Below are 25,209 nucleotides of genomic sequence, written 5' to 3' on the forward strand. Positions count from 1 at the left end.
AACTTTTTAAAAAAGTTCCAGGAACAGAAGTAATGCTCAGGCCGGGCGCGGTGGCTCAAGCCTGTAATCCCAGCACTTTGGGAGGCCGAGGCGGGTGGATCACGAGGTCAGGAGATCGAGACCATCCTGGCTAACATGGTGAAACCCCGTCTCTACTGAAAATACAAAAAACTAGCCGGGCGTGGTGGCGGGCGCCTGTAGTCTCAGCTACTTGGGAGGCTGAGGCGGGAGAATGGTGTGAACCCGGGAGGCGGAGCTTGCAGTGAGCCGAGATCAGGCCACTGCACTCCAGCCTGGGAGCACAGCGAGACTCCGTCTCAAAAAAAAAAAAAAAAAGAAGTAATGCTCAAAACTAGGAGGTTTTGAATTAATGCATATTAATATATCAATGTTAGCTATTATATAATTCATTAAATCCCAAATTTATTTTTGTTAATATAATTCATTAAAATAGAAACTGTTAATATAATTCCTTTCGAAGACTAGAGAAAAGCAGATAATCTCCAAAGATGCCAAAAAAGCAGTTAATATTCAATTCTCACTTTAATAAAAATTAGAGAAACAGAAAGATATAAAAGTCCATGTTATCTCTCCTTCGGTCAACTCTTCGGGTTCATCATCCATTATTACCCCATATGCAGGCTAACTTCTTTTTCCTTGCTCCTCCATTTGCTAGCTGTGCATCCTTTGACAAGTTAACCACTCTGTGCTGATTTCCTATGTCTAAAATAAGAGTACCTACCTTACGTTGTAAGGATCAAGTCCTCAATACATTATATACATTATTCTTAATCACTTTTTAATCGCAAGAATTTGGTCATTAAACATCCCTTTGACTGGATTGTGAGCACCTTGACAGCAGGACTAAATGTCATGCACGTCTGTGTGAAGAGACCACCAAACAGCCTTTGTATGAGCAACATGGCTGTTTATTTCACCTGGGTTCAGGTGGGCTGAGTCGGAAAAGAGAGTCAGCGAAGGGAGATAAGTGTGGGGCCGTTTTATAGGATTTGGGTAGGTAAAGGAAAATTCCAGTCAAAGGGGGGTTGTTCTCTGGCGGGCAGGAGTGGGAGTCACAAGGTGCTCAGTGGGGGAACTTTTTGAGCCAGGGTGAGCCAGGCACAAGATAATGTCATCGCTTAAGGCAAGGACTGGCCATTTTCACTTCTTTTGTGGTGGAATGTCATCAGCTAAGGCGGGACAGGGCATTTTCACTTTTGTGATTCTTCAGTTACTTCAGGCCATCTGGGCGTATACGTGCAAGTCACGGGATGCGGACACGCAAGTCACAGGGGATGTGATGGCTTGGCTTGGGCTCAGAGGCCTGACACTAACAGCGGAATCTTCTGCAGACTTAAGTAATGTTTGTTGAATCCTGATGCAAGCTTTCTCACCTTCCTGTGTTCTCTCATAGATTCCTCATCCTGTCCAGCCATCTGTCCACCCGTCACAAGCCTAACCCCAGTCAATAACCACTCTTTATAACACTTCCTTTGTGCCTTTATAGTGCTTATTACATTGTTTGAGTACTAAATGAATATATAGTGCGTTGTGTTTAACATTTAGGACATAACCACTCATAATGTTATAGTTAAAAAAAAAATAGTTTTGTACGTTCCTCTGGGCGTACTTCCGGTTTCACTTCATAGTGTCTACAAACCACAGTGTCAAATGCACAGCTCGGCATGAGAACTGGGCTAAGGCGCGCCCCGCACCCCCCAAACCCTATTATCAGGGCCCGGAGAGGTGCGGAATCCGAAAGTGTGGAGAGCGAAACACGCAGAGTGATTCCACTCATCAGTCACACGGTAGGGCGGCACAGCCCCATCTTGCAGTTTTCCATTATTCAACACAGAGCTCAACGCGCACGCAACAGATCCGCGCGCAGAGCTGTTTGGGGGCGCTTGAGGCGCACAATCCGGGGCAGGCGGAACCTTAGTCCTCAGCCCCGCGTTTCCCGCGACTCCGCTCTCACCGCTACACTACCACACAGACGGCCTCCTTCCCCCACCCCCGGGGGCCCGTGCCAGTGCCGGGCTCCGGAGTTCGGGACTGCTAATTTCAGCGAAACGATTAAGAGACGCCCAAACAGCTGACGACACTTTCTCTCCTCTGGCAGGGAAAGGCGTCCAGCGTAGCGTCTCCCACGCTTCCCCGCCGGCGCAGAGCAGGCCCCACAAAAGCTCACGCCGCCGGCACGCATGCCGCCCCGCCCCCACGGCCCGTAGCCAGCCGCGCCCCGCGCTCGCCCGCCCCCGCCTCCCTGGCCCTCGACCCTCGTTCCGTTGGAGGGGCCTCAGGCGAGCACTAGCGAGCTGTTGGCCGGAGGGAAGCCGGAGGAGACCGGATCGACTGGGCAGAGCGGCAGAGGGTCGGGAAGCCTGCTCTGCACGCCCAGGGAGTAGAAGCGGGCAGGGAGCAGGGTTACGTGAGGGAGCGCGCCCCGACTGAGCTTGGGTCCGACTGGAGCTCAGGCTCGGGACCCAGACTGGTGGGCCAGGCCTCCAAGCCGGCCTTTACACCCGATCCAAGGAGGACACACCGGACGCAGAGGGACGGAGCGAGCAAGGAGACATGGCTTCATCATTCCTGCCCGCGGGGGCCACCACCGGCGACAGCGGTGGAGAGCTGAGCTCAGGGGACGACTCCGGGGAGGTGGAGTTCCCCCATAGCCCTGAGATCGAGGAGTCCAGTTGCCTGGCCGAGCTGTTTGAGAAGGCTGCCGCGCACCTACAAGGCCTAATTCAGGTGGCCAGCAGGGAGCAGCTTCTGTATCTGTATGCCAGGTACAAACAGGTAAAGTAGCAGGGAAAGGGTGGATGGGGGAGAAAGATACGGAGCATCATCCTGAACGTGGAAAAGATGTTTGCTTTCCTAGGAGTGATATTTATTTAGCTGGGCACTGGACACTGTTTTTCTGTTTTTTTTCTCTGACCTATGCAGTGATCTTGCATTTTACCAGCTTAAGAACCTTTACAAAATGAGGATAAAATAAGATTTATCATTCATTTACTCTTTCCAAAGGGCCACATGGAAGTAAACATGGTAAAGTTAATTAAACTATATTGAGATCCAAGAATATAATAGGATTGTAATAATGTGATTCAGGGCTGAGCGCCATGGCTCACGCCTGTAATACCACCACTTTGGGAGGCCGAGGCGGGCGGATCACCTGATGTCAGGAGTTCGAGACCAGCCTGACCAACATGGAGAAACCCCGTCTCTACTAAATTACCCAGGCGTGGTGGCGCATGCCTCTAATCCCAGCTACTCAGGAGGCTGAGGCAGGAGAATCGCTTGAACCGGGGAGGCGGAGGTTGCGGTGAGCCGAGATTGCGCGCCATTGCACTCCAACCTGGGCAACGAGAGCGAAACTCCGCCTCAAAAAAAAAAAAAATAATAATAATAATGTGATGCAATGCAAAATACAGTATTGCAACTTTTGTAATTTTTATAAAATCCTCAATATCTTTGACTTATGTTTTCGTTGAATATGTCTCTTTTCCGTTTGATACAATCTAAAAATTTGAGAGCTATGAACACCAGATGAAATAATGCCCTTCTTTTACAGAAAAGGAAACTGAAGGCCACAGAGAGTAGGCAGCTTGCCTAGGGTCATACAGATATATCAGTCAGAACTGGATTGTAGCTCCTGACTCAGTCTAAGGCTGTGAACTTTACCTGGAAATAGGGAGATGTATAGACATGTTAATTTATAATTCAGGTTGACATTGGTTAGGTACCAGAAGGGAAATAATTGCTTTGTCATAAGCAACATATATTTGTTCAGCAGCTTTTATGTGCGAGACACTTGGATATAATGCCTGCAGAGAAGGAAAAACATGACACTCAAAATTTTTTTTTTTTTTTTTTTCCACAGAGAGTTTGGGTTTTGCCACATTTCCCAGGCTGGTCTTGAACTCCTGAGCTCAGGCGATCCACCTGCCCAAAGTGCTGGGATTACAGGCATGAGCCATTTTGCTGGCTGACACTTTTTTTTTTTTTTTTTTTTTTGAGACGGAGTTTCGTTTCTGTTGCCCAGGCTGGAGTGCAGTGGCTAGATCTTGGTTCATTCGGCCTCCCGGATTCAAGCAATTCTCCTGTCCCAGCCTCCCAAGTAGCTGGGATTACAGGTGCCCGCCACCATGCCCGGCTAATTTTTTGTATATTTAGAAGAGACAGGGTTTCATTATGTTCACCAGGTTGGTCTTGAACTCCTGACCTCAGGTGATCTGCCTGCCTTGGCTTCCTAAAGTACTGGGATTACAGGCGTGAGCCACCGTGCCCGGCCGACATTTGCTTTTGAGAGACTTACAAAGTACTTGAGGAATCTAGGTTTGAACACACCTGAAAAATTGCTGACAAGAGTTAAATAACAGTTCAGGAAAATTACAGCTCTTTGGAACACTGGAGGAAATGAAATTCTGGATAATAGCCTATTTTGTTTTATTAAAAATGTATAACCTTTTTTTCTTTTTGCCTCTTGACATAGTTACATATTTTCCCCTGTATTTGTTAAAGGAAAAATAAGTTGGGGGAGAGGCCTGCTGTATTCCTTTTTTTTTTTTAACTAAAAAATTTTTTTTAGAGATGGGATCTTGTTCCGTTGCTCAGGCTGGAGGGCAGTTACACACTCATAGCTCACTGCAGCCTTGAGCTTCTGGCTTCAAGTGGATCCTCCTGCTTAAGCCTCCCGAAGTACTGTTATTACAGACATGATCCCCCATGCCCAGCCCCACTGTGTTCTTAAACTGGATATACTGAGTAGAGATGAACCTTGTTTTGAAGGTTGATGTTCATTATTATGAATGTCAGTTAAACATTGACCTGAGGCCGGGCGCGGTGGCTCAAGCCTGTAATCCTAGCACTTTGGGAGGCCGAGACGGGCGGATCACAAGGTCAGGAGATCGAGACCATCCTGGCTAACACGGTGAAACCCCGTCTCTACTAAAAAGTACAAAAAACTAGCCGGGCGAGGTGGTGAGCGCCTGTAGTCCCAGCTACTCGGGAGGCTGAGCCAGGAGAATGGCGTAAACCCGGGAGGCGGAGCTTGCAGTGAGCAGAGATCCGGCCACTGCACTCCAGCCTGGGTGACAGAGCGAGACTCCGTCTCAAAAAAAAAAAAAAAAAAAAAACATTGACCTGAGAGATAAAGCTCTAGGAACAAACGGTATAAATTATAGTGTTGAATGAAAATTACCTCCAAGTTGGACTTGGAATTAGCTTTCTGGGAAAAGTTCTTGATATGTGTTTTCTCTTTGGTCATTTATTATACTTTGTCCTAATAACATTAGAGTGAAACTTTTGATTATTTAACAAATACTTATCGAGAATCGTATTAGGACCTGTAATATGTCTGATGATTCTCTGGGCAGTATGAGACTAACTTTCCCCAAATTCCCTAGAAAATATTTTTTTCTTCTAGGACGTATCTTTATTTATTGATATCGGTGTCGTCATTATTCAGTATTCTATTTCTAAGTCATGAGTGAACTGTAGTAACCTATCAACTTGGGAACCATTCTATCTCAGGTATACTCACTTCATTCAGATAATATGAAGGAGGAATGTGCCTCATCCTTTCAAGAACTTGACTTTAGGGTGTTCAGAGATATTCTGTATCTGCAAATAAAATTCTGCATTATTAGGAAATAATATGCTTGCTTAGATACGACACTGGGCCACTGTTTTCATCAGTCTCCTAAATATTTTATTTTTGACAAAATTCTGAGATAACATTAAGAATAGCATCTTTGATAGAATAATAAAGTTGAAAGTCCAATATCATTTCTGCATATTGTATCAAAATTTATCATAAAATAACATTTTGTATTCAGAATAGCAGCCTATTTTGTAGGCTGGATGAGGTTGTTGGCAGGAAGATAATAAATAAGCTAAGATATGAACCTTATTTTCTCAGGGAGAACTCTAAATTTACTTAGCGTCATAGCTTTATTAGTCTCAGATAAGCCTATGGCTTCAAAATAATCTTTCAATAAAGTTTCAACAAAATCAAATGAATGAACAGTTTTTTGATCGCTCTCTACATCAGCCTACACTCTCCCTCCTAAAGATAGCTAATTGACAGCTGTGAAAACTGGAGAGTAATGAAAATTTGTGAATTCCTGTTGACTTCATGAGATACTATTTAATAATACTTTTTTTTTTTTTTTGAGACGGAGTTTTGGTCTGTCATCCAGGCTGGAATGCAGTGGCGTGATCTGGGCTCACTGCAACTTCTGCCTCCTAGATTCAAATGATTCTTTTGCCTCAGCTTCCTGGGTAGCTGTGATTACAGGTGTCTCTCACCGCGCCCGACTAATTTTTGTATTTTTAGTAGAGATGGGGTTTCACCATGTTGGCCATGGTTGACCAGGCTGGTCTCCTGATCTCAGGTGATCCGCCCGCCTAGGCCTTCCAAAGTGCTAATATTACAGACATGAACCGTCGTGCCTTAATACTACTTTATTAAATATTAACCCTTGAGTCAAGTCTTAAATTTTGTGTGATGAGATGGGAAGTACACACAAAGTACTTCTGCTGCATACTGAATTATGTTAACTATTTTGAGGAAAAGCACTTGTGTAATTTCTGAGTTGCAAATGAACTATATACTTTTTTCCATTTTTACTTAACAGAACAACTCACAGATAATTATACCTACTCAAATTTGGGTATTTGGCAGGTAGTTTCTTGAAAATGAATGAAATAAGCCTGTCACTTCGAGGAAAACAACTCAAAGTATTTGTTGCCAGTAATAACATTTGAGCTTTCAAGTGAAAATGAGAAGTTTGGAAAATCTGTATCTGCCACCGTGAGCTTGACAGCTTCCCAGTACTTAAAAACTTTTTTTGATGAGATAAGTGGTGACAGTCATGAATGTGAACGTTTGCTATTATATCATGAAATGTGTCAACATTTGAAAAGTCTGTGTAACTCAGTAAACCATATTTTCTAAATATTTCATGGAATGATGTTACAAATCATGTGTTGATAAAAGATGCCTTTCAAAGTGCAAGTCAGACCAATGGATTTCAGTGTTAACAGTATGAAAAATTCATTGATATGAGTTCAGATTCCTCATTGCAACTGACCTGAAACTACCATCTGTTAGGTTTTGGCATAGTATCAAAGAAGAATATCTACAACTATCTCAAAATGCTGCTAAAATACTTCTCTCTTTTCTAACAACATATCTGCGTGAAGCTGAATTTTCTTCATATACTTCAACCAAAACAACATATTGCAGTAGATTGGATGCAGCAGTAGATATGCAAATGCAACTGGCTTCTAAGCGAGACATTAAAAAAATTAAGAAATGTAAAACAGTGCTATTTTTCTCACTAATTTTTTTAGAATATGTAGTTATTTTGCATAAAATGTTATTTATGTTAACATCTAATGGATTTATTATTTTTAAATGAGCTAATACACATTTTTTAAATGTCCCAGTTTTAATTTCTAATATGGTAAATATTGATAGATATAACTCATATAAATGATGGCTCTTTAGGATCTTGAGAATATAAAGGGATTATAAGACTAAAAAATTTGAAAACTGCTGCCTTAGGTTCCTTTTTCATGGTCAGAGGTGGCTTACCATCACCACATGTATATCATATCCAGGGCAAAGGGAAAGGGGAAGACAAACTCCTTTTCTTTTTAAGGAAGGTATTTGTATCACTCTTCCACACATCCAGTCCCCAGAACCTAGGCAGAAGTTGGATGGCCATGTGTAATGTTTGGCTAGATGATCATGTGTCCAGCTGAGACTTCTGTTACTACAGGAGAAATGGAGGAGAACTATTGGCATTTGTTTCTGCCACTGGATGGTGTCTGGATAAAAAACAAAAATAGTTATAACTGCTATTTTTATGATGTCTTGAAGTTTGTATAATTTATCTCATTTAATATTTCTAACCGTCTGGTAGTTCATGTGATTTTAGAGAGTCCAGAATTGAATCCCAGACTCTATTTATCATTTAAGACAGAATAATGTAGTAAAGGGGTATTGAACTTTGGAGTCAAACACTCTTGGATTTAAATCCAGACTACTAATTAAAGAATATACTAATGTGTGAACTGAGACAACCCTCCTGAGCTTCTCTATCTTCATTTATAAAATGAGTTTGTAATAGCATACCTAGCAGGATTATTTTTTGGCCCATTCAAGATAAAATATGTGAAGTGTTTGGTCTATGGTGATTGTTCAAGAAATGTGGCTCCTTCTTACCCTTTCTTCTCTCTGTTGCATCATAACAGGGCTGCTTCTATGTAAGTATACATTTTAATAACAGCAGAGGGCCATGCGATTAATTGCTAAGCAAATGATAGAGGTGGTAATTGTTATGAATTCAGAGGTAGATGAGATCATTGTAGACTGAAAGAGTTCTTAGAATCTGAAATTTGAGGCCGGGCGCGGTGGCTCAAGCCTGTAATCCCAGCACTTTGGGAGGCCGAGACGGGCGGATCACGAGGTCAGGAGTTGGAGACCATCCTGGCTAACACGGTGAAACCCTGTCTCTACTAAAAAATATGAAAAACTAGCCGGGCGAGGTGGCGGGCGCCTGTAGTCCCGGCTACTCGGGAGGCTGAGGCAGGAGAATGGCGTAAAAAAAAAAACCCGGGAGGCGGAGCTTGCAGTGAGCTGAGATCTGGCCACTGCACTCCAGCCTGGGCGACACAGCGAGACTCCGTCTCAAAAAAAAAAAAAAAAAAAAAAAAAAAGAATCTGAAATTTGAGTAGGACTGGAAGGTCGTGCAGCATCTTAAAAGCTGAGGAAAGAAGAAAAGGCGTTTCAGGTGAGTGGAGTGACAAGCAAAACCCTGAACTAGGAATCCCTAAGGCAGTCAGTAGATCATTCTGGTTAGATGAAGGCATCAGTTAGATTTTACCAGAATTCAAGTGTGGAAGAGTAATGGGAGATAGTGGGAAAATCCCTGAGAAGTAGATAGGTGCTGTGGATGAGTTAAGAACAGTTACAGGCTCTATTCTAATAGAAAAATGAGACTTTACACAAAACTTTCTAACACATGGTAGAAAAAGTGAAAAGTACCATAAAAGATATATAGAGTAAATGCTCTAAGGAAGGAAGATGACTTCTGGCAGTGGGAATCAGGGCCTGTATAGTGAATTCTGCACTTGTTTATGCTTATTCTCAATGAAAATATTCACTGTACAGTTTAACTATAAATGTCATTTGCGGATTAAAATTAAGTATTGACCACAAACAAAAGATGATAAGACTGTTGTAGAAAAATAGAATTGTATTGTTGAGAACCCCTGAAATTTTTCTGCATGGCTTTTGGCATCCAAATTTATATTGATGAGTTTCTTAATAGGGCATTTTAAAAGTAGTACACTTTTTCCCCTGAAATTTTGGAGAGATAAAATGCTAATAGAGTTACGAGAATCAGCATGAAGAAATAGTGTTATGAATTCTGATAAATTATGAATTCTAAACCTTATTCTGTGTTAAAAAATTCTTTATACATGGTAATAAAGAGTATATAATGTATATTGATAACTTGTCTTATGTAAATAGTTTACTGACTTCGAAATGCAACCATTTATCACAGTTTTTCTGTATTACAATATTAGATAATAGTTGTTTTATGCAGTAAGCCAAAGTAGCCTGTATGCAATGTTTGATTCTGTTTGGGTTTTTTGTTTGCTTTTGCAAAGAATGTTAAATTTTGCTGTTCCATATAGGTGCAAATATATTCCAACCTATGGTTACTAAATATACATAATACATTTGAAAAGGAAAAGTTTTCCAGACGTTTCTTTGAAAAATAAGTTCTTGATTTTTCTTCCCTCATTTAGGTCAAAGTTGGAAATTGCAATACTCCTAAACCAAGCTTCTTTGATTTTGAAGGAAAGCAAAAATGGTAAGAAATTCTTGGAACCTTTAATGAGGTTGTTGGAAATGGTTTAGGTGTTTAGGAATTAGAAAGCAGTGAGCTGATTAAAGAATTATTTTTATATTAATCTCTCTCTGCTGTAGACTGTACTAATAACAGGCAATTGGGAGAGAGATTAAAGAAATCTACTTTTAGCTAAGTCTCCTGAAGGATTCTTAGGCTAGCATGTTGGAATATAAGTGGTTCACAACAGACATACATGCCTCACATTTTAATACGTAAGAGAGTAACCATGAGAGCTATTGCTTGAGATTTTCCTTTCCTATCATTCAGCCCCTAATGGATCACTGCTTCTCCCCTCTGGAGGGATTTTTGAAAGAAGGCCAGAATGATGGGAAGGGCCGAACAGCAGGATACATCCCCATTTTTCATCCTTCTTCCCTGTCCCAGTTTCATCTCCCTGTCTCTTGCTACTCTTGTGTTCCTTGCCCCACCCATGCCACAGTAAATAACAGCTTACAGTACTCTTGGGAAGAAGGGAAAAGTTCAGTGAAAGCCAAAACCAGATACTAACTTCTCTTTTTCTCTGAATACATAAAAAAAGAGTATACTTTTGCAAACTTTTTAAACTTATAATCCAGAAGTTCCCTCTTGTCATTTATGAGACCTTGTCTTCTCTTACCTTGTCGAAGTGAAAAAAGAAATTGCATACAACTGGGAATCTTAGTAATAGAAGGGAAGGCTTTGGAGCATCAGCCCTGGAATTAAAAGAAGGTTAGAAGGTAGAGTTAAAAAAGAAAAAAAGATAAAATATGGTTATAGAGAGAGGAAGTGATAAAATACGGGTTCTGACTTTATATTCTAGAGCAGTCCCACATAAAATCTGGTCCCCTGGATACATTTCCTGCCTGCCAACCGTTTGTTACCCAGCTGTAAGGAGGTACAGAGCTTGAACCCAGATGTAAATAACTTATGTCACTACCCACACTGTTTAGTTCAGCTGATATTTTTTTATATAGGACAGTCTCAGTGAAGGAAGCAGTGCATTGATTATATTTTTGCACAAGTTTTTTGGTTGATAATAACCAACGGTTCTCTGGCATTTTATTACTGTTCTAAAGAATACCTGATGTTAACGTTTACAGTGAGTTTTTTGTCATAATTTATGAAATTTTATAGCTTCATTTTTTTTCTGTGCTCTACCTGTTTCTCCATTGTTTTTAGCAATTAAAAAAATTTAGATTTTATAGCCACCATAATAATTGTTTAGGCAAGATATTAGATGACAAAATATTCTGGAACTATTGGAGAAAAAACTATTGAGGAAAACTGTTGTTAAAATGCTAGGTGAAAAACTATTGGGGAGCAAAACCATGGGTTACAGGCTGACCCACCATTTACTTTTTAATTATGAGGGAGAAACCTGACAGATACTGCCGTTACCAAGCCATGAATCTTATTGATGATGGGGCAGACTGACATCACGTGCCCCCAGTGTGATGCGTTGAAAAGGGCATGTCACCTATATATTACTCAGCTGAAATAATTTAACCCAATTCTAATTATGATGAATCATTTCTGGCAAGAACACTATGTAGGTAAGGAAACAATTAGACAAATTCAAATTGGGAGATATTTTATAAAACAGTTGGACTCTTAAAAAATACCAACAATATGGAAGACAAAAAAGCTGACGATACATGAAACTCAATCCTGTGTGTGGATCTTGATTGGTTCCTGGTGTGGGAGAAGAAAGCCATAAAGGACGTTATTGGGACAATCAGGAAAATCTGAATGTATGGCCTCTGTATTATATAATAGTATTGATGATAAATTTTCTGAGTTTGTGTAGGCTGATCTATTTAGGGATGAAATGTTATGATACATACAAGTAATTCTCAAGGAATTCAGTGAAAATAAATTTAGAAAACCTCAGAAAGATGTTATATTCATCATAGAAGCAGGAAGGTAGTGAAAAAAATGTGGGATTGAGTTCTGTTTGACAGCAAATCAGGGAAATCGAGAAACCCTCGTTGGAATTAGAAAGAATTGGCAGGGAAAAACCAAGAAGGAGGCCTGTCCTGGCAGCCTGCAGAGGGTGGGGAAAAAAAAATGATTCAAAAGGAAGCTCAGGACTAAAATGTTGCTTTTGCCATTTATATTGTAGGAAGTCCCTAACTTACTCATTAGTGTTTTTTAGTTGTTGTTTTTGCTTTTTGCTTTTTTTTTTTGAGACAGAATTTTGCTCTGTTGCCCAGGCTGGAGTGCGGTGGTACCATCTCAGCTTACTGCAACCTCTGCTTCCCAGGTTCAAGCAGTTCTCCTGCCTCGGCCTCCAGAGTAGCTGGACTACAGGCGCACACCACCATGCCCGGCTAATTTTTGTATTTTTAGTAGAGATGGGGTTTCACCATGTTGGCCAGGCTGGTCTCAAACTCCTGACCTCAGGCGTTCTACCTGCCTCGGCCTCCCAAAGTGCTGGGATTACAGGCATGAGCCACCGCGCCTGGCCAGTGTTCTTGTTTCTGCCCTCACCATCCCTGACTTTTGAAGTCCCAGACTGAGTTCCCAGGATCAGTTACTAGTAACTTATAGATGAGGTAAGAGCAGAAAGAGAAGGTGGATTTCTTGTATCTTAGTAAGAAGTTTGATGCATTTTCCTTGGGAATATTGTTTTTTATGTGATGATTAGTTTCTGTATGACCAAAATCCCATAAGCACAGTTAATTTATGATAATAATCTGTATTAGTCTGTGGAGCATACATCTGCAATAGGGGTGAAAATTGGTTTGAGGAAGTTATAAAATCTTAGATTACAGTGGTTTGTGGTTTTCCAAAATTTAATAGATATGCAGTGTATCTGTGTTTTTAAAATTTCATAGGGGAGGGTGATTAGGAAAAAAAAAATGTCTGAAAAGGCTTCTTAGGTAGGGCAATAAGGTCTGTATAGCTGTAGACCAATGTAAATGCAAAAAGACAGAACTTCTGTATCCATAACTTATTATCTCTATATTCCGAGACCCTTGAAATGTGCGTGCAATTTTTTTTAATAATAATAAGAAAAATGCTATTTGTGTTATTTGCATAATGACAGGCCATTTTGGATATTCCATATTGTAGGGAAGCATGGAAAGCACTTGGTGATTCAAGCCCCAGCCAAGCAATGCAGGAATATATTGCAGTAGTTAAAAAACTAGATCCAGGTTGGAATCCTCAGGTAAGACTTAATGATTATAAATAATACTTTCCAAAAACTTATGATCTTTCTCTGAAATAAATGTCTAAAACTAAGCTTAGTTTTAAGTAACATGCTTAAAGTTTTACTTTCTTGAAATATTATAAAGTTATTGTAATATTTATCTAATAAAATAATTGCTGGCCAGGTGTGGCTCACACCTGTAATCCCAGCACTCTGGGAGGCCAAGCCAGGTGGTTCACCTGAGGTTCAAGACCGGCCTGGCCAACATGGTGAAACCTTGTCTCTACTAAAAATACAAAAATTAGCCAGATGTGGTGGTACACACATGTAATCCTAGCTACTCTGGAAGCTGAGGCAGGAGAATTGATTGAACCTGGGAGGCTAAGGCTGCAGTGAGCCAAAATCAGGCCACTGCACTCCAGCCTGGGCAACACTGTGAGACTCTGTCTCAGAAAAATAAAAAAAATTAATAATACTTAAATAGTAACATAACCAGCTACTGATGCTGAGAACTTCTCTGAGTTGCAGAGTTTTTGAAAGCAGAAGAATTTGAATTACATAAGAATTGGGAAGAGTTTAACTTGAGATTATCATGCTGGAAAAAACGTTACTCTTGGATTTCTTTTTTATGATCACCTTCTATGCAAGGGCAAAATGCTTCTTATTAGGGATAAAAGATAAATAAGACATGATTTCTGCCATTGTATAGTTTAAAGTGTAAGAGAGAAGGTAAAACATATCAATATATATAATCTTTAATAGTATAAAACAATAATAATGTAAATGTTAGAGAATCCAGCAGGAAAAGAGATTGCTTTGGACTTTGGAAGCATTAGATATTGTTCACTTAAATATACCCTGTTTTTCTCATATACTTATTGGAGAACATCTAGAAAAAATTTAATAAAGGTGAGGTCACTATTTAAGAATATTGTTAAATGATTAACAGGTATTTCAGTGAGATAGAGGTTGCACTGTACCACGTAAAACATGCAAATTGAATTTTTTTCAATAAAAACAATTAGGCCAAACATTTTAGCAGTTAATGAATTAAACAATTTTCAATGTTTTTGTAATAATTACATGGGTACATAGTTGTTACTGGTATGAAGGAATTTGTTCCATTAATCATGGAATCTTAAAAATCTCAGACTTGTTAGGAACTTTAAAAGATTATATATTATGACATATTAAAAATGTATCTTAAGAGTACAAAATGGAAGAGATAACCAACTTTGGATATCTTTAATGATATGACTGCCTTTTAGAAGTCATTGAAAAATTTCCTTCTTTTTTTTTTTTTTTTTTTTTTTGAGACAGGGTCTCTCTCTATCAGCCAGGCTGGGGAACACAGTGGTAGGATCTTGGCTCAATATAACCTCCACCTCCCAGGTTCAAGTGATTCTTCCACTTCAGCCTCTGGGACTACAGGTGTGCACCACTACACCTGACTAATTTTTTTATTAAAATTTATTATTATTTTTTTTTTTTAGTAGAGAGAGGGTTTTGCCATGTTGGCCAGGCTGGTCTTGAACTCCTGACCTCATGTGATCCACCCGCCTCGGCCTCCCAAAGTGCTGGGATTATAGGCATGAGAAATTTCCTTAATGTTTCTGATGTGCATGAGTCTTCATTTTCAGAAATTTTCTATTTTTTATAAGACCAAATATGCATACAAGTATATATCTCAGGGTTCTGAGGGCTTAAAATCTGAAAATCAGTGGTCAAAACAGGTGCCCCCTGAGCTGAACTCAGCCTAAACAACTGTTGCACAATGTTTAAAAATGAAACAAAACTTGAATATGAGTGCCTTTAGGCAGAGTATTTTTCAGATCCAGTCACTGTGTTCTCATCCTTCTCTGTTGATTTATACAACACTATTGCTGATGCTTGGCCTATGAAGGCATTTGAGTTTATAAATTCTGATAAATGACAGAATTTATGATTTCTTACCTTCAGTACTTTAGTAATATTTCGTCAACTATTACTCTTAAAATGCTTGCAGGCCAGGCGCAGTGGCTCATACCTGTAATCCCAATACTTTGGGAGGCTGAGGCGGGTGGATGATCTGAGGTCAGGAGTTCGAGACCAGCCTGACCAACATGGTGAAACCCTGTCTCTACTAAAAAATGCAAAAATTAGCCAGCCATGGTGGCGGGCGCCTGTAGTCCCAACTACTCGGGAGGCTGAGGCAGGAGAATCGCTTGAACCCGGGAGGCAGAAGTTGCAGTGAGCCGAGGTGTGCCATTGCACTCCAGCCTGGGCAACAGAGCAAGACTCTGTCTCAAAAGAAAAGGCTTGCAGATTCCAAACAGGTGTTAAGGATGCTTTTTAAAAGTGTCTAAATCTAACCTATTGAGCATATACTTGAGTAAACCAAGCAGAACCAAAGGCACTTTCATATTCTTTAATTAATTATTTAATACATTAAATAATAAACTTTAAAAAATATATTATTTAATACATTGAATAACATTAAGATATATATAACATTATTCTAAAAGTATTTTAACATTGGAATCCAGTTGTAAGGAGGAATTTTGTGTTTTATTTACATTTTAGTTTTTAGTTCAAACACTCTAAGCTGGTCCCCTTTGACTCATAGCTTTTTTTTTTTTGTCTTTTAAACTGTTGGGAGGCAGATCGTAACCTCCATCTCAGAAGAGATTTGTCATTTAGTTCATTATCTTTTAGGTTAAAAATTTTCTTTTGATATTCTAAAAAATAATAATAATAAGAACAACACTCATTCTGAATGTGCTGAGTTCTTTTTTTTTTTTTTTTTTGAGATGGAGTCTCTATCACCCAGGCTGGAAGGCAGTGGCACAATCTCAGCTTACTGCAACCTCCACCTCCCAGGTTCAAACAATTCTTCTGCCTCAGCCTCCTGAATAGCTGGGATTACAGGTGTGAACCACTGCACCTGGCCTGAATGTGCTGCGTTCTTTACATGTATTGTCTTTTGATATCTTCACAAAAAGTCTTCACAGTTAGAAACTACCATAATCTACATTTTAAAAATGAGGAAATTCAGGCACAGAGAGATTTAGTAACTTACCTAAAATTAGCCAGCTAAGGCCAGGTGTGGTGGCTCACTCCTATAATTCCAACACTTAGGGAGACTGAGGCAGGAGAATCACTTGAGGCAAGGAGTTTGAGAGCAGCCTGGGCAACAAAGCAAGACCCCATCTCTATTTAAAACAAAAACAAAAACAAAAAAATTAGCCAGGCAAGGTGGTGTTGCATTATGGCTGTAACTTTTGTAGTTTAAGGTGGGACAGGAAAACTAGCACAAGTTTTTTTTTCTTTCACAATTTCTTGGATAGAAGATTTGTTCTTACTGTTGATCTTAGTAACCTCAGCATACGATGTTTTTCTTTCCTTAAGTTGAGAACTTTTACCTTTTCACCTAAAGGAAGCAATTTATGGCTTTTCTTTGGCATACTGAATTGCCAATATCACTACTCTTCTACTTTGGGGCCATTATTAAGTAAAATAATGGTTACTTGAACACAAACATGGTACTGCAACAGTCGACAGTCGATCTGATAACCTTGAAGGGAACTAAGTGATTAATGGGCAGGTAGCATATACAGTGTGACTATACTGGCTAGACAAAAGGATGCTTTATGTTCTAGGTGGGATGGAGTGAGTTGGAGTGGAGGGCGTGAGATGGTGTGAAATTTCATCACACTGCCCAGAATGGTGCACAGTTTAAAACTTAGAAATGGTTTATTTCTGGAATTTTCCACTTAATATTTTGGATTGGCAGTGGGTAACTGAAACCATGGAAAGTGAAACTGTGGATAAAGGAAGGCTACTGTGTAAGTATACTATAATGATCAAAATGAGGAATTTTAACGTTGATTTAGTATTGTCAAGTCTATAGTCCATATTCAAATTTATCGTTATAATGATAATGTTCTTAATAATGCCCTTCAAAGTTATTCTTCAAATGCTGATCCATCTTCTAATGCAGGGTCATGCGTTGTATTTAATTGTCATGTATCTTTAGTCTCCTCTAATGGAGCAGTTTCTCAGCCATTTTTTTTCCTTTCTTGCCCATGATACTTTTGCAGATTACAGGCCAGTTGTTTTGTAGAATGTCCCTTATTTTGGGTTTGCCTGATGTTTCCTTATAATTACATTTAGATTATACATTTTTAGGAAGAATAGCACGCAGTTGTGTCCTCCTCAATACGTCATACCAGGAGGTACATGATATCTGTTTGTCCCAATATTGGAATGTTAACTTTGATCACTTGGGAAAGGTGATGTCTGCCAGACTTCTGTACTGTGAAGTTCCTATTTTTCCCTTTGTGATTAATGGGAAGTTAATTCCTTTTGTAATTAATTAATGAGTACTTTGTGGGGAAACAGTTTGAGACTATGTAAATATCCTTTTCCTAGTCAGATTTCACCCACTAGTTTTAATATTTGTGAATTATTTTTAACTCCATAATTTTGCCTTCATTTATTATTTAGCATTCTACTGTAAGGATGGACTTTCCCTTTCTGCCCATTTATTCATTGTCGAGAACTTTCCTCCCATTTTTTAAATTTATTCATTGTCAAGAACTGTGAAAGATCTGAGATTTTACTCTACCTGGAAGCTGGTCAGTTAGCCTGTTACTGTTTCTTAGATGCTGGCAGAAAGCATAAGACTCTTGGGTCAGAGCCAAAGAACTTTATTATTCATGGCATCACAAACTGTATGAGCTTCATTTGGTTTGCATTGATTTCTTTGTGTTCCTCAAATCCCACAGGGATGACGCAGGTGGTCCTAGCTGGATTCTTACATATGCAGTGTATTGTGCTATAGGGAAGGAGCACTGAGCTATGGGGATTGACCACTTTTTTAGCAGGTGGAAGCAAACCTGATTGTTGTCAGGGGATGGAGATACATTACCTCATCCCTGAAGATGGCTTCCTGCATACACAGGAAGAAATGGCCCAGGTAAAGAATGGTCAGGGCCTGGCCTATTGAGCAAGAATGTGTTGGGACACTCAGGGCTCATGGTAGATTGCCTCACTCAACATTCATGTATTTATATCAATTTAGACTCACAGATTTTTATTCAGTGGGATATAATCCATTAAGATCATTATTTTTTTGTCTACTGGGAGTACCTTCAAGATGGCTCCTGTATTTATATTGGTATAGACTCATGGATTTCTCTTTTATTCAGTGAGGTATAATTCATTAAAAGCATTTATTTGGCCACTTGGAGCTTTTTCAAGATGGCTTCTATGTCCTTTTTGATATGTCCCCATCATTGAGCATTTTCTTACTTCTTGGCACAAGACGTTTCAAGCAGTACTAGTTTCCTAGGGCTACTGTAATAAAGTGCCACAGATGAGTACTTTGTGGTTTAAAACAACAGAAAATTATTCTCTCACAGTTGTGGAGGCGTTGGAAAGAAGGTGTTAGCAGAGCCATGCTCCTTGTGAAGGTTGTAGGGAAGAATCATTCCTTGCCTCTTCCAGCTTATGGTGGCCGCGGGCATTGTTTGGCTTGTGGCAGCCTAGCTCTATTCTTAGCCTCTGTCTTCACATGGCCTTCTTCCCTGTGTTTCTGTATCCAAATCTCCTTCTCCTTTTTCTAGTAGACACTAGTAATTGAATTTAGGGCCCACCTTAATCCAGTATGACCTTATTTTAACTTACATCTGCAAAGATCCTGTTTCCAATTAAGGTCTTATTAACAGGTCCTTGGGATTAAGATTGGGGCATACCTTTTTGGGGGATACAATTCAACTCACTACACAGACTTATCTGATGTTTGCTCTGCCCTATCCCTGGAATTGGCTGCTTCTCTTTAACTCTTTAGTAGAGAATAGTATTTAGAAACCAAGGTCTGGATGCTCGGGTATGTTCATTGCTACTGGAGTGTCATTGCTTCTAGGCCCTCTCATAAGACAGACCTAAAATTACATATCCTCAAATGTATGTATCTGTAGATACATACACACTTTTTTTTTTTTTTTTTTTTGAGGCAGAGTCTTGCTCTGTTGCCCAGGCTGGACAGATCTGCAGTGGTGCGATCTCGGCTTACTGCAACCTCCGCCTCCCGGGTTCAAGCAATTCTCTGCCTCAGCCTCCCAAGTAGCTGAGATTACAGGCGCCCACCACCACGCCCAGCTAATTTTTGTATTTTTAGTAGAGACGGGGTTTCATCATGTTGGCCAGGCTGGTCTTGAACTCCTGACCTTGTGATCCACCTGCCTCAGCCTCCCAAAGTGCTGGGATTAAAGGCGTGAGCCACCGCACCCAGCCATACACACACACATTTGTATATACATGCATACATGCATATGTATGTATATGTATACATACATAGATACATATTGAATACACATTCATTTGGATCTGACACAGACATGTGTATAGGTGTATTAATACTTATGTAACTCTCACACATATATGTCCTGTATCAGTATTTATATATTTATCTACTTATATACTAAAAACCATAAGTTTATATTCATACCTGTAATTCCATCCCAATACTACAGGGTACATGCTAGCCTTCCCTCTTTCATATTTGTAACTCCTTTCTCCAACAGAAAAACCCTGGCTCCCAGTATCCTCAATATAGTTACTCATTTGCTTAAGTCTAGAACATACAGAAAGTAGTTTCAGAATTTCTAACCTATACCACTGTGAAAAGAAAATTTACCAATAAAGTTCTCTAAAGGAGTCTTTGGTTTTTGGCAAAATTTATGTATAGTGAAATGTACAAACATTAAGTGTGTAATCCAGTGAGTTTTGACAAATAATAAGGCAGTTTTGTAAAATCTTTGGTGAAATTGGAAAATAACCGCACCCCAGTCACCTTGTTTTTTTGACTACTACTTAATTGACTCAGTGATCACATGGAAGGGTAATATTTTCCTTAGTGTGAATGCCCTGAGCCATAAAGTAACCCTGTTCTGAAGTGGTTTCCTTGCTTGTAAATAAATAATGTTGACATGTAAAGCAGGACCACCAAACTGTAAGTCTTGGAGTAATTTTAATGTATTTTCCACTCTGGACAAAAAGATGTATTTTTTTATCCCTGATAAATATTAATGGTTCTGGAAGAGGACATTTTCCAAATTAAAGAATTAGGTATTTTTTTTCGTAATTCCCAGGTAGTATCTGATATTTTCCATAGCCCTTTGGAGAAGATTCTTGTTCCAAGATGCGTGGGTACTATTTCTTTTGAGTCCTGTTATACAAAAGCTTTTAAGTACTAATAGCAGAATGATTAAATTTGAGTGTATTTGGTATCTTAGTCATATACATTAGGCAAAAACAAAAAAGCCCATAATGACATTAATGATCTCTCTCCAGATCTCACTGATTAAAAGATTAATAGTATGTATTTTGTATATATAATTAAAATTTATCCTAATCTATAATAGATTACCATTTTATATTGAACCAAATATAAAATGAGACATTTTGTTCTCTTTTCTACCATATATTAAGGTGTTATTGATACCAGTCAGTCATTTATTTCACACATTAATTTTATACTTACTGCGTGCAAGTTGTAGTTCTAGGGACTGGGGATTTAGCACTGAACACAGCAGAACAACCCCTGCTCTTAGGAAGCTTACAGTCGGACAGAGATAAATAATAAAGTAAATATTATAGTAACTATTAATATTGTATTAGTAAATGTTGTGGTGTCTTAAAAAGTGATTAGTACTATGGAGAGAAAGCAGGGAAGAAGGATAGGGCACACAGGAGGTAGGGATACCTTCTTAATTTAAAATAAGATGGTCAGGGGAGGCTCACTGGAAAGGTAACATTGAGCATAAATTGAAATTAAGTGAAAGAATGAGCCATACAGGGGGAAGAATATTCGGTATAGAGGAAACAGCCAGTGGAAGTCTCTAAAGCAGGATCATGCCTGATGTGCTCTAGAAACTGCAATGAGAACTGAATGTATATGAGAATGAGGGGTGGAGAAATAGAAAATGAGACAGAGTTGGGTACATGGTAGAGCCTGCTGTAAGGATTGTGGCTTTTACTCTGAATGAGAAGCAAAATATACTGATTGTAAACTTGTAAAAAGACTTAGGTGTTCCTCCACATTGTCCACTAAATAATATTTTCATGAAAATAATAGAGGCTTATGGAAACAAAAATTCAGACAGTGTGGAAGAGTAGAAAATGAAACTTAAAACCAGTGCCTTGCCCCACACACTTACACACTCTTTCAGTCCCATTCCCTAGAAGTATCTTTTCACTTGTGACTGTTTCTGTAGTCTTGCAGAGCTACCTCCATAACACTGAGCTCTAAATTCTTCTTTTAAGAAAGGGTTTCTTTGAAAATGAAACGTTTGTCTGATAGATAGAAGAAGGTTAACTTAGTTTCTGCAATTCCACTTCTCTTTGTTCTCTACCTCTGTTTCTACTCGCATCTGGTAAAACCTTAGTGACCGCCAGAGGGAGCAAAGTTCATTATAAATAAGATGCAGTTTTATTCTCAGGAATTTCTAGTGTTTTCTATGTGTTTCTGTTAATACCTTGGTTCTCTCTCTTGCTTTTTTTTTTTTTTTTTTTTTTTTTAACTTCTTAGATCTTTAAAACTTTTATATTTACTGGGGATCTTATTATTAGCTTCATTTCTCTTCACCTCCCTGGCCTGATGATGTTTAGACTAGGATCCATTGTTATTTGTGTGTTGTCCGTGGAGATAAATAGCATAGATGAGAGAACTGACACCCTCCTTTCTGTAGTTCCAGCAGCCAAATAAGTGGTTGTCTAGCTGTCCAGTATCCATCTAGCCTTTTGCAAAATTTGCTGCTATTCATCTGTGGTTTTTGTAACATCATCTTAGTTATCTTTTACCTGTAACAATTATTGAAAGAGTAGATAAATTTTTACCTGCTGTTTATGCTTACCTGTGAAGGCAGTCATAACTTTTACAATTTATATTTTAAAAAATAACCAGACAGATTTGTTTATTTTTGACAAAAATTTACCTTTGACTTTTTTCTTGTTATTCATATCTAATTTTTGCTGACTATAAGGTGTTACATTGAGGTTCTCTAGCTGCCTTATGCTAGAGAATAATTCTTTAAGTTATATTTTCTCATGTATTAAAACTCTTATCTCAGAAAGAAATTCACCTGACTGTTGAACTTGATAGTACTCCATCTAGCCCATAGGCTCTTCAAGGCAAGGACCGTGTCAGATTCACCTTTGTGTTACTATTCACCACCTACAAAGTTCAACACAGGGCCATGCCACAGAGGGTACCTAGATTATTCTAATTTCCTTCTAATTCTCTTTTCCAGGGTAAATAACATGAATCCCTTACATTTCTCTCTTAGAGTGTGTTTCCAACCTTCCTCTGGTTCTTCTTTTGTTTCTTCAAGTTCCAGGGCATAACTTATGCTCAGTATAAGGGGAATACTTTATTTAATTTAATTAGCATTTTTAGAGCGTATAGGTATGTAGGATACTATTAGCAATTCCTGAAAAAAGCTACCTGGGAATAAATAGAATACTCAGCATTTGTGGTTAAAGACTAACAGTGTTACTGAAGAGATTAAAATATACACAGGGAAAGTGAATTTTGAATCAAGATTTGAGTATAGTAAAGGCCACTTTTAAGGTAATAGAAATATTATAAAGCACAAAATCTGCATGATTAAGTATTTTTTTGCCCCAAGATTCAGCCTGTGTTGATGATTTTCAAAACTGTGTCTCTCCCTATCATTCTTGCAGTTTTAACCACAGCCTATATTGATTCTAAACTTATGTTTTAGCCCTGATCTTTTCTGTGATCCTGATCAGGGCTTAGGGTTTTTAGACCAGGGTCACAAAAAAAATAAAAAACAAGTGCCTTCATGGGCCAGGCCATTAACATAAATGAATGAAGTGGGTTTTGATTTATATAGAGAGAATCACGAAGCTGTGGTTTGCAGTGAAGTGCATGCCCTATTTAAAGAGGAGAATTGGACCTTAGCTCAAGCCAGTTATTGCCATGAATGCTCAGTAGTACCAGATCTGATATAAAATCTCGATTTCTTTTTTTTTTTTTTTGAGACGGAATCTCACTCTGTTGCCCAGGCTGGAGTACAGTGTTGCGATCTCGGCTCACTGCAGACTCTGCCTCCCAGGTTCCAGCGATTCTCCAGCTTCAGCCTCCTGGGTAGCTGGGACTACAGGCACATGCCACCACGCCCAGCTAATTTTTGTATTTTTAGTAGAGACGAGGCCTCACCATGTTGGCCAGGCTGGTCTCGAACTCCTGACCTCAAGTTGTCCGCCCACCTCAGTCTCCCAAAGTGCTAGGATTACAGGCATGAGCCACCGCACCCAGCCTGAAATCTCATTTTTTAAGTGATATCTTCTGATTTTTTTTTTTTTAAGTTAAACATAATGTGAGCCTAATCAAATACTTCTACAAGCTCCATTTGGCTTGAAGAACTCTGCCTTTTTGGCTTTGAGTTTCATGTGCTGGAATACTTATTGAGCATTTCTGTTTAGTGTTGCATTGGCACTTCCAACTCAACAGGTCTAAATAGAACTCATCAACTCTCTACCCGCTTTACCCTGGCCTTCAGATGCTTTCTTCTCCTTCATTGCTTATTTAATGGTACGGCCATATACTGAGTTCATTCAAGTGAGAAACCTAGCAGTGATCCCTGAGTCTCTTCTTACTGCTTTTTCTTAGTGACCTATTTAATTAGTTACCAAGTGTCACTAATTTTATCTTTTAAGTAATCTACATCTATCACTTTCTTTCTATCTCTACTGCCTCTGTCTTAATATATCATCATCTCTTGCCTGGGCTGTTGCAATGCCTCCTGTATTCTCCTTGTTTTGAGTGTGGTACCTCTCAATTCTGTCCTCCACATTGCTTCTGAATTGACTTATCTGAATGTATACCTGACCATGTTTTCCCCATTTAAAAGTGGTTCCCCTTTACTTACAGGCTAAATTAGCGTGACATACAAAGTCCACCATAATCTGGTTTATATTCACACTTAAGTTCCACCTATTTATCTCTCTTCATCTTTTATTTTAGATTCTAGTACTATCAGACTGCTTGTATTTTCTGCTTGTGTTTTCTTTTTTTCTTTGGTTTTGAGACAGGGTCTGGCTCTATCACCCAGGCTGGAATACGGTGGTGCGATCTCTGCTCACTGCACCCTCTACCTCCCGGGTTCAAGCCATCTTTCCACCTCAGCCTCCTGAATACCTGGGACTACAGGTGCGTGTCACCACACCCAGCTAGTTTTTTGTATTTTTAGTAGAGATGGGGTTTCGCCATGTTGCCTAGGCCAGCCTTGAACTTCTGTACTCAAGCAATCCACCCGCCTCAGCCTCAAAGTGCTGGGATTACAGGCGCACCTGCCAGACTGCTTGTATTTTCTTACAAATATGTGGGGTACCAGTGAAATTTTGTTACACGTATACAGTGTGTACTGATTAAGTCAGGGCATTTAGGGTATCTGTACATTTTTGTCAAGTGTAGTCCCACTACTCTGCTATCAAACACTGAATTTATTCCTTCTTTCTTACTGTATGTTTATACCCTTTAACCCACTTCTCCATTTTCCCCTCTTCCCCTGACTCGCCCCTCCCACTCTCTTTTAATTGTCTTTCCACTCTCTACCTCCATGTGATCAAATTTTTAGCTCATACATATAAATGAGAATGTGATTATTTGTCTTTTTGTGTCTAGCTTATTTCACTTAAGATAGTGACCTCATGTTCCATCCATCCATGTTGCTGCAAATAACATTTCATTCTTTTTTATAGCTGTATAATATTTCATTGTGTATATATACCACATTTTATTTATCCGTTCATCTGTGATAGACATTTAGGTTGACTTGTTATCTTTGCTATTGTGAATAGTGCTGCAATAAGCATGCAAGTATTGATTTCTTTAGAGAAGAGGCTTTAAATGAGATTGATGAATATTTTGTTTGTTTTTAGAGACAAGGTCTTGCTGTGTTGCCCAGGCTGGGTGCAGTGGTGCAATCCTAGCTCATTGCAGCCTCAAACTCCCGGGCTCAAGTGGTCTTCCCACCTTCGCCTCCCGAGTAGCTGGGACTTACAGGTGTGTGCCATCGCACCAGCTAATTTTCTTTTCTTTTTCTTTGGTAGAGATGGGGTCTTGCTTATTGCCTGGG

At 39.3% G+C, this 25,209-nt stretch overlaps 1 protein-coding gene across 8 annotated transcripts in view; it reads left to right on the top strand.

Annotated features, from left to right (window-relative positions):
* The first annotated feature begins 1,879 nt into the window (after positions 1–1,879).
* Positions 1,880–25,209, top strand: part of ACBD6 (acyl-CoA binding domain containing 6) — a 227,982-nt gene continuing 204,652 nt past the window's right edge. For all 8 annotated transcript variants that reach the window (XR_002518610.2, XM_021929957.2, XM_021929959.2 and 5 more), the window contains exons 1-3: positions 1,880–2,796; positions 9,827–9,891; positions 12,985–13,081. Coding sequence is in view for 7 of the 8 variants with exons in the window: in XM_021929957.2 (XP_021785649.1) it covers positions 2,575–2,796; positions 9,827–9,891; positions 12,985–13,081 (384 nt within the window). In the remaining variant the exon portion in view is untranslated. The remainder of the gene's footprint in view (positions 2,797–9,826; positions 9,892–12,984; positions 13,082–25,209) is intronic.

This window comes from Papio anubis, chromosome 1, assembly GCF_008728515.1.
Source record: "Papio anubis isolate 15944 chromosome 1, Panubis1.0, whole genome shotgun sequence".
Classification (NCBI taxonomy): Eukaryota; Metazoa; Chordata; class Mammalia; order Primates; family Cercopithecidae; genus Papio; species Papio anubis.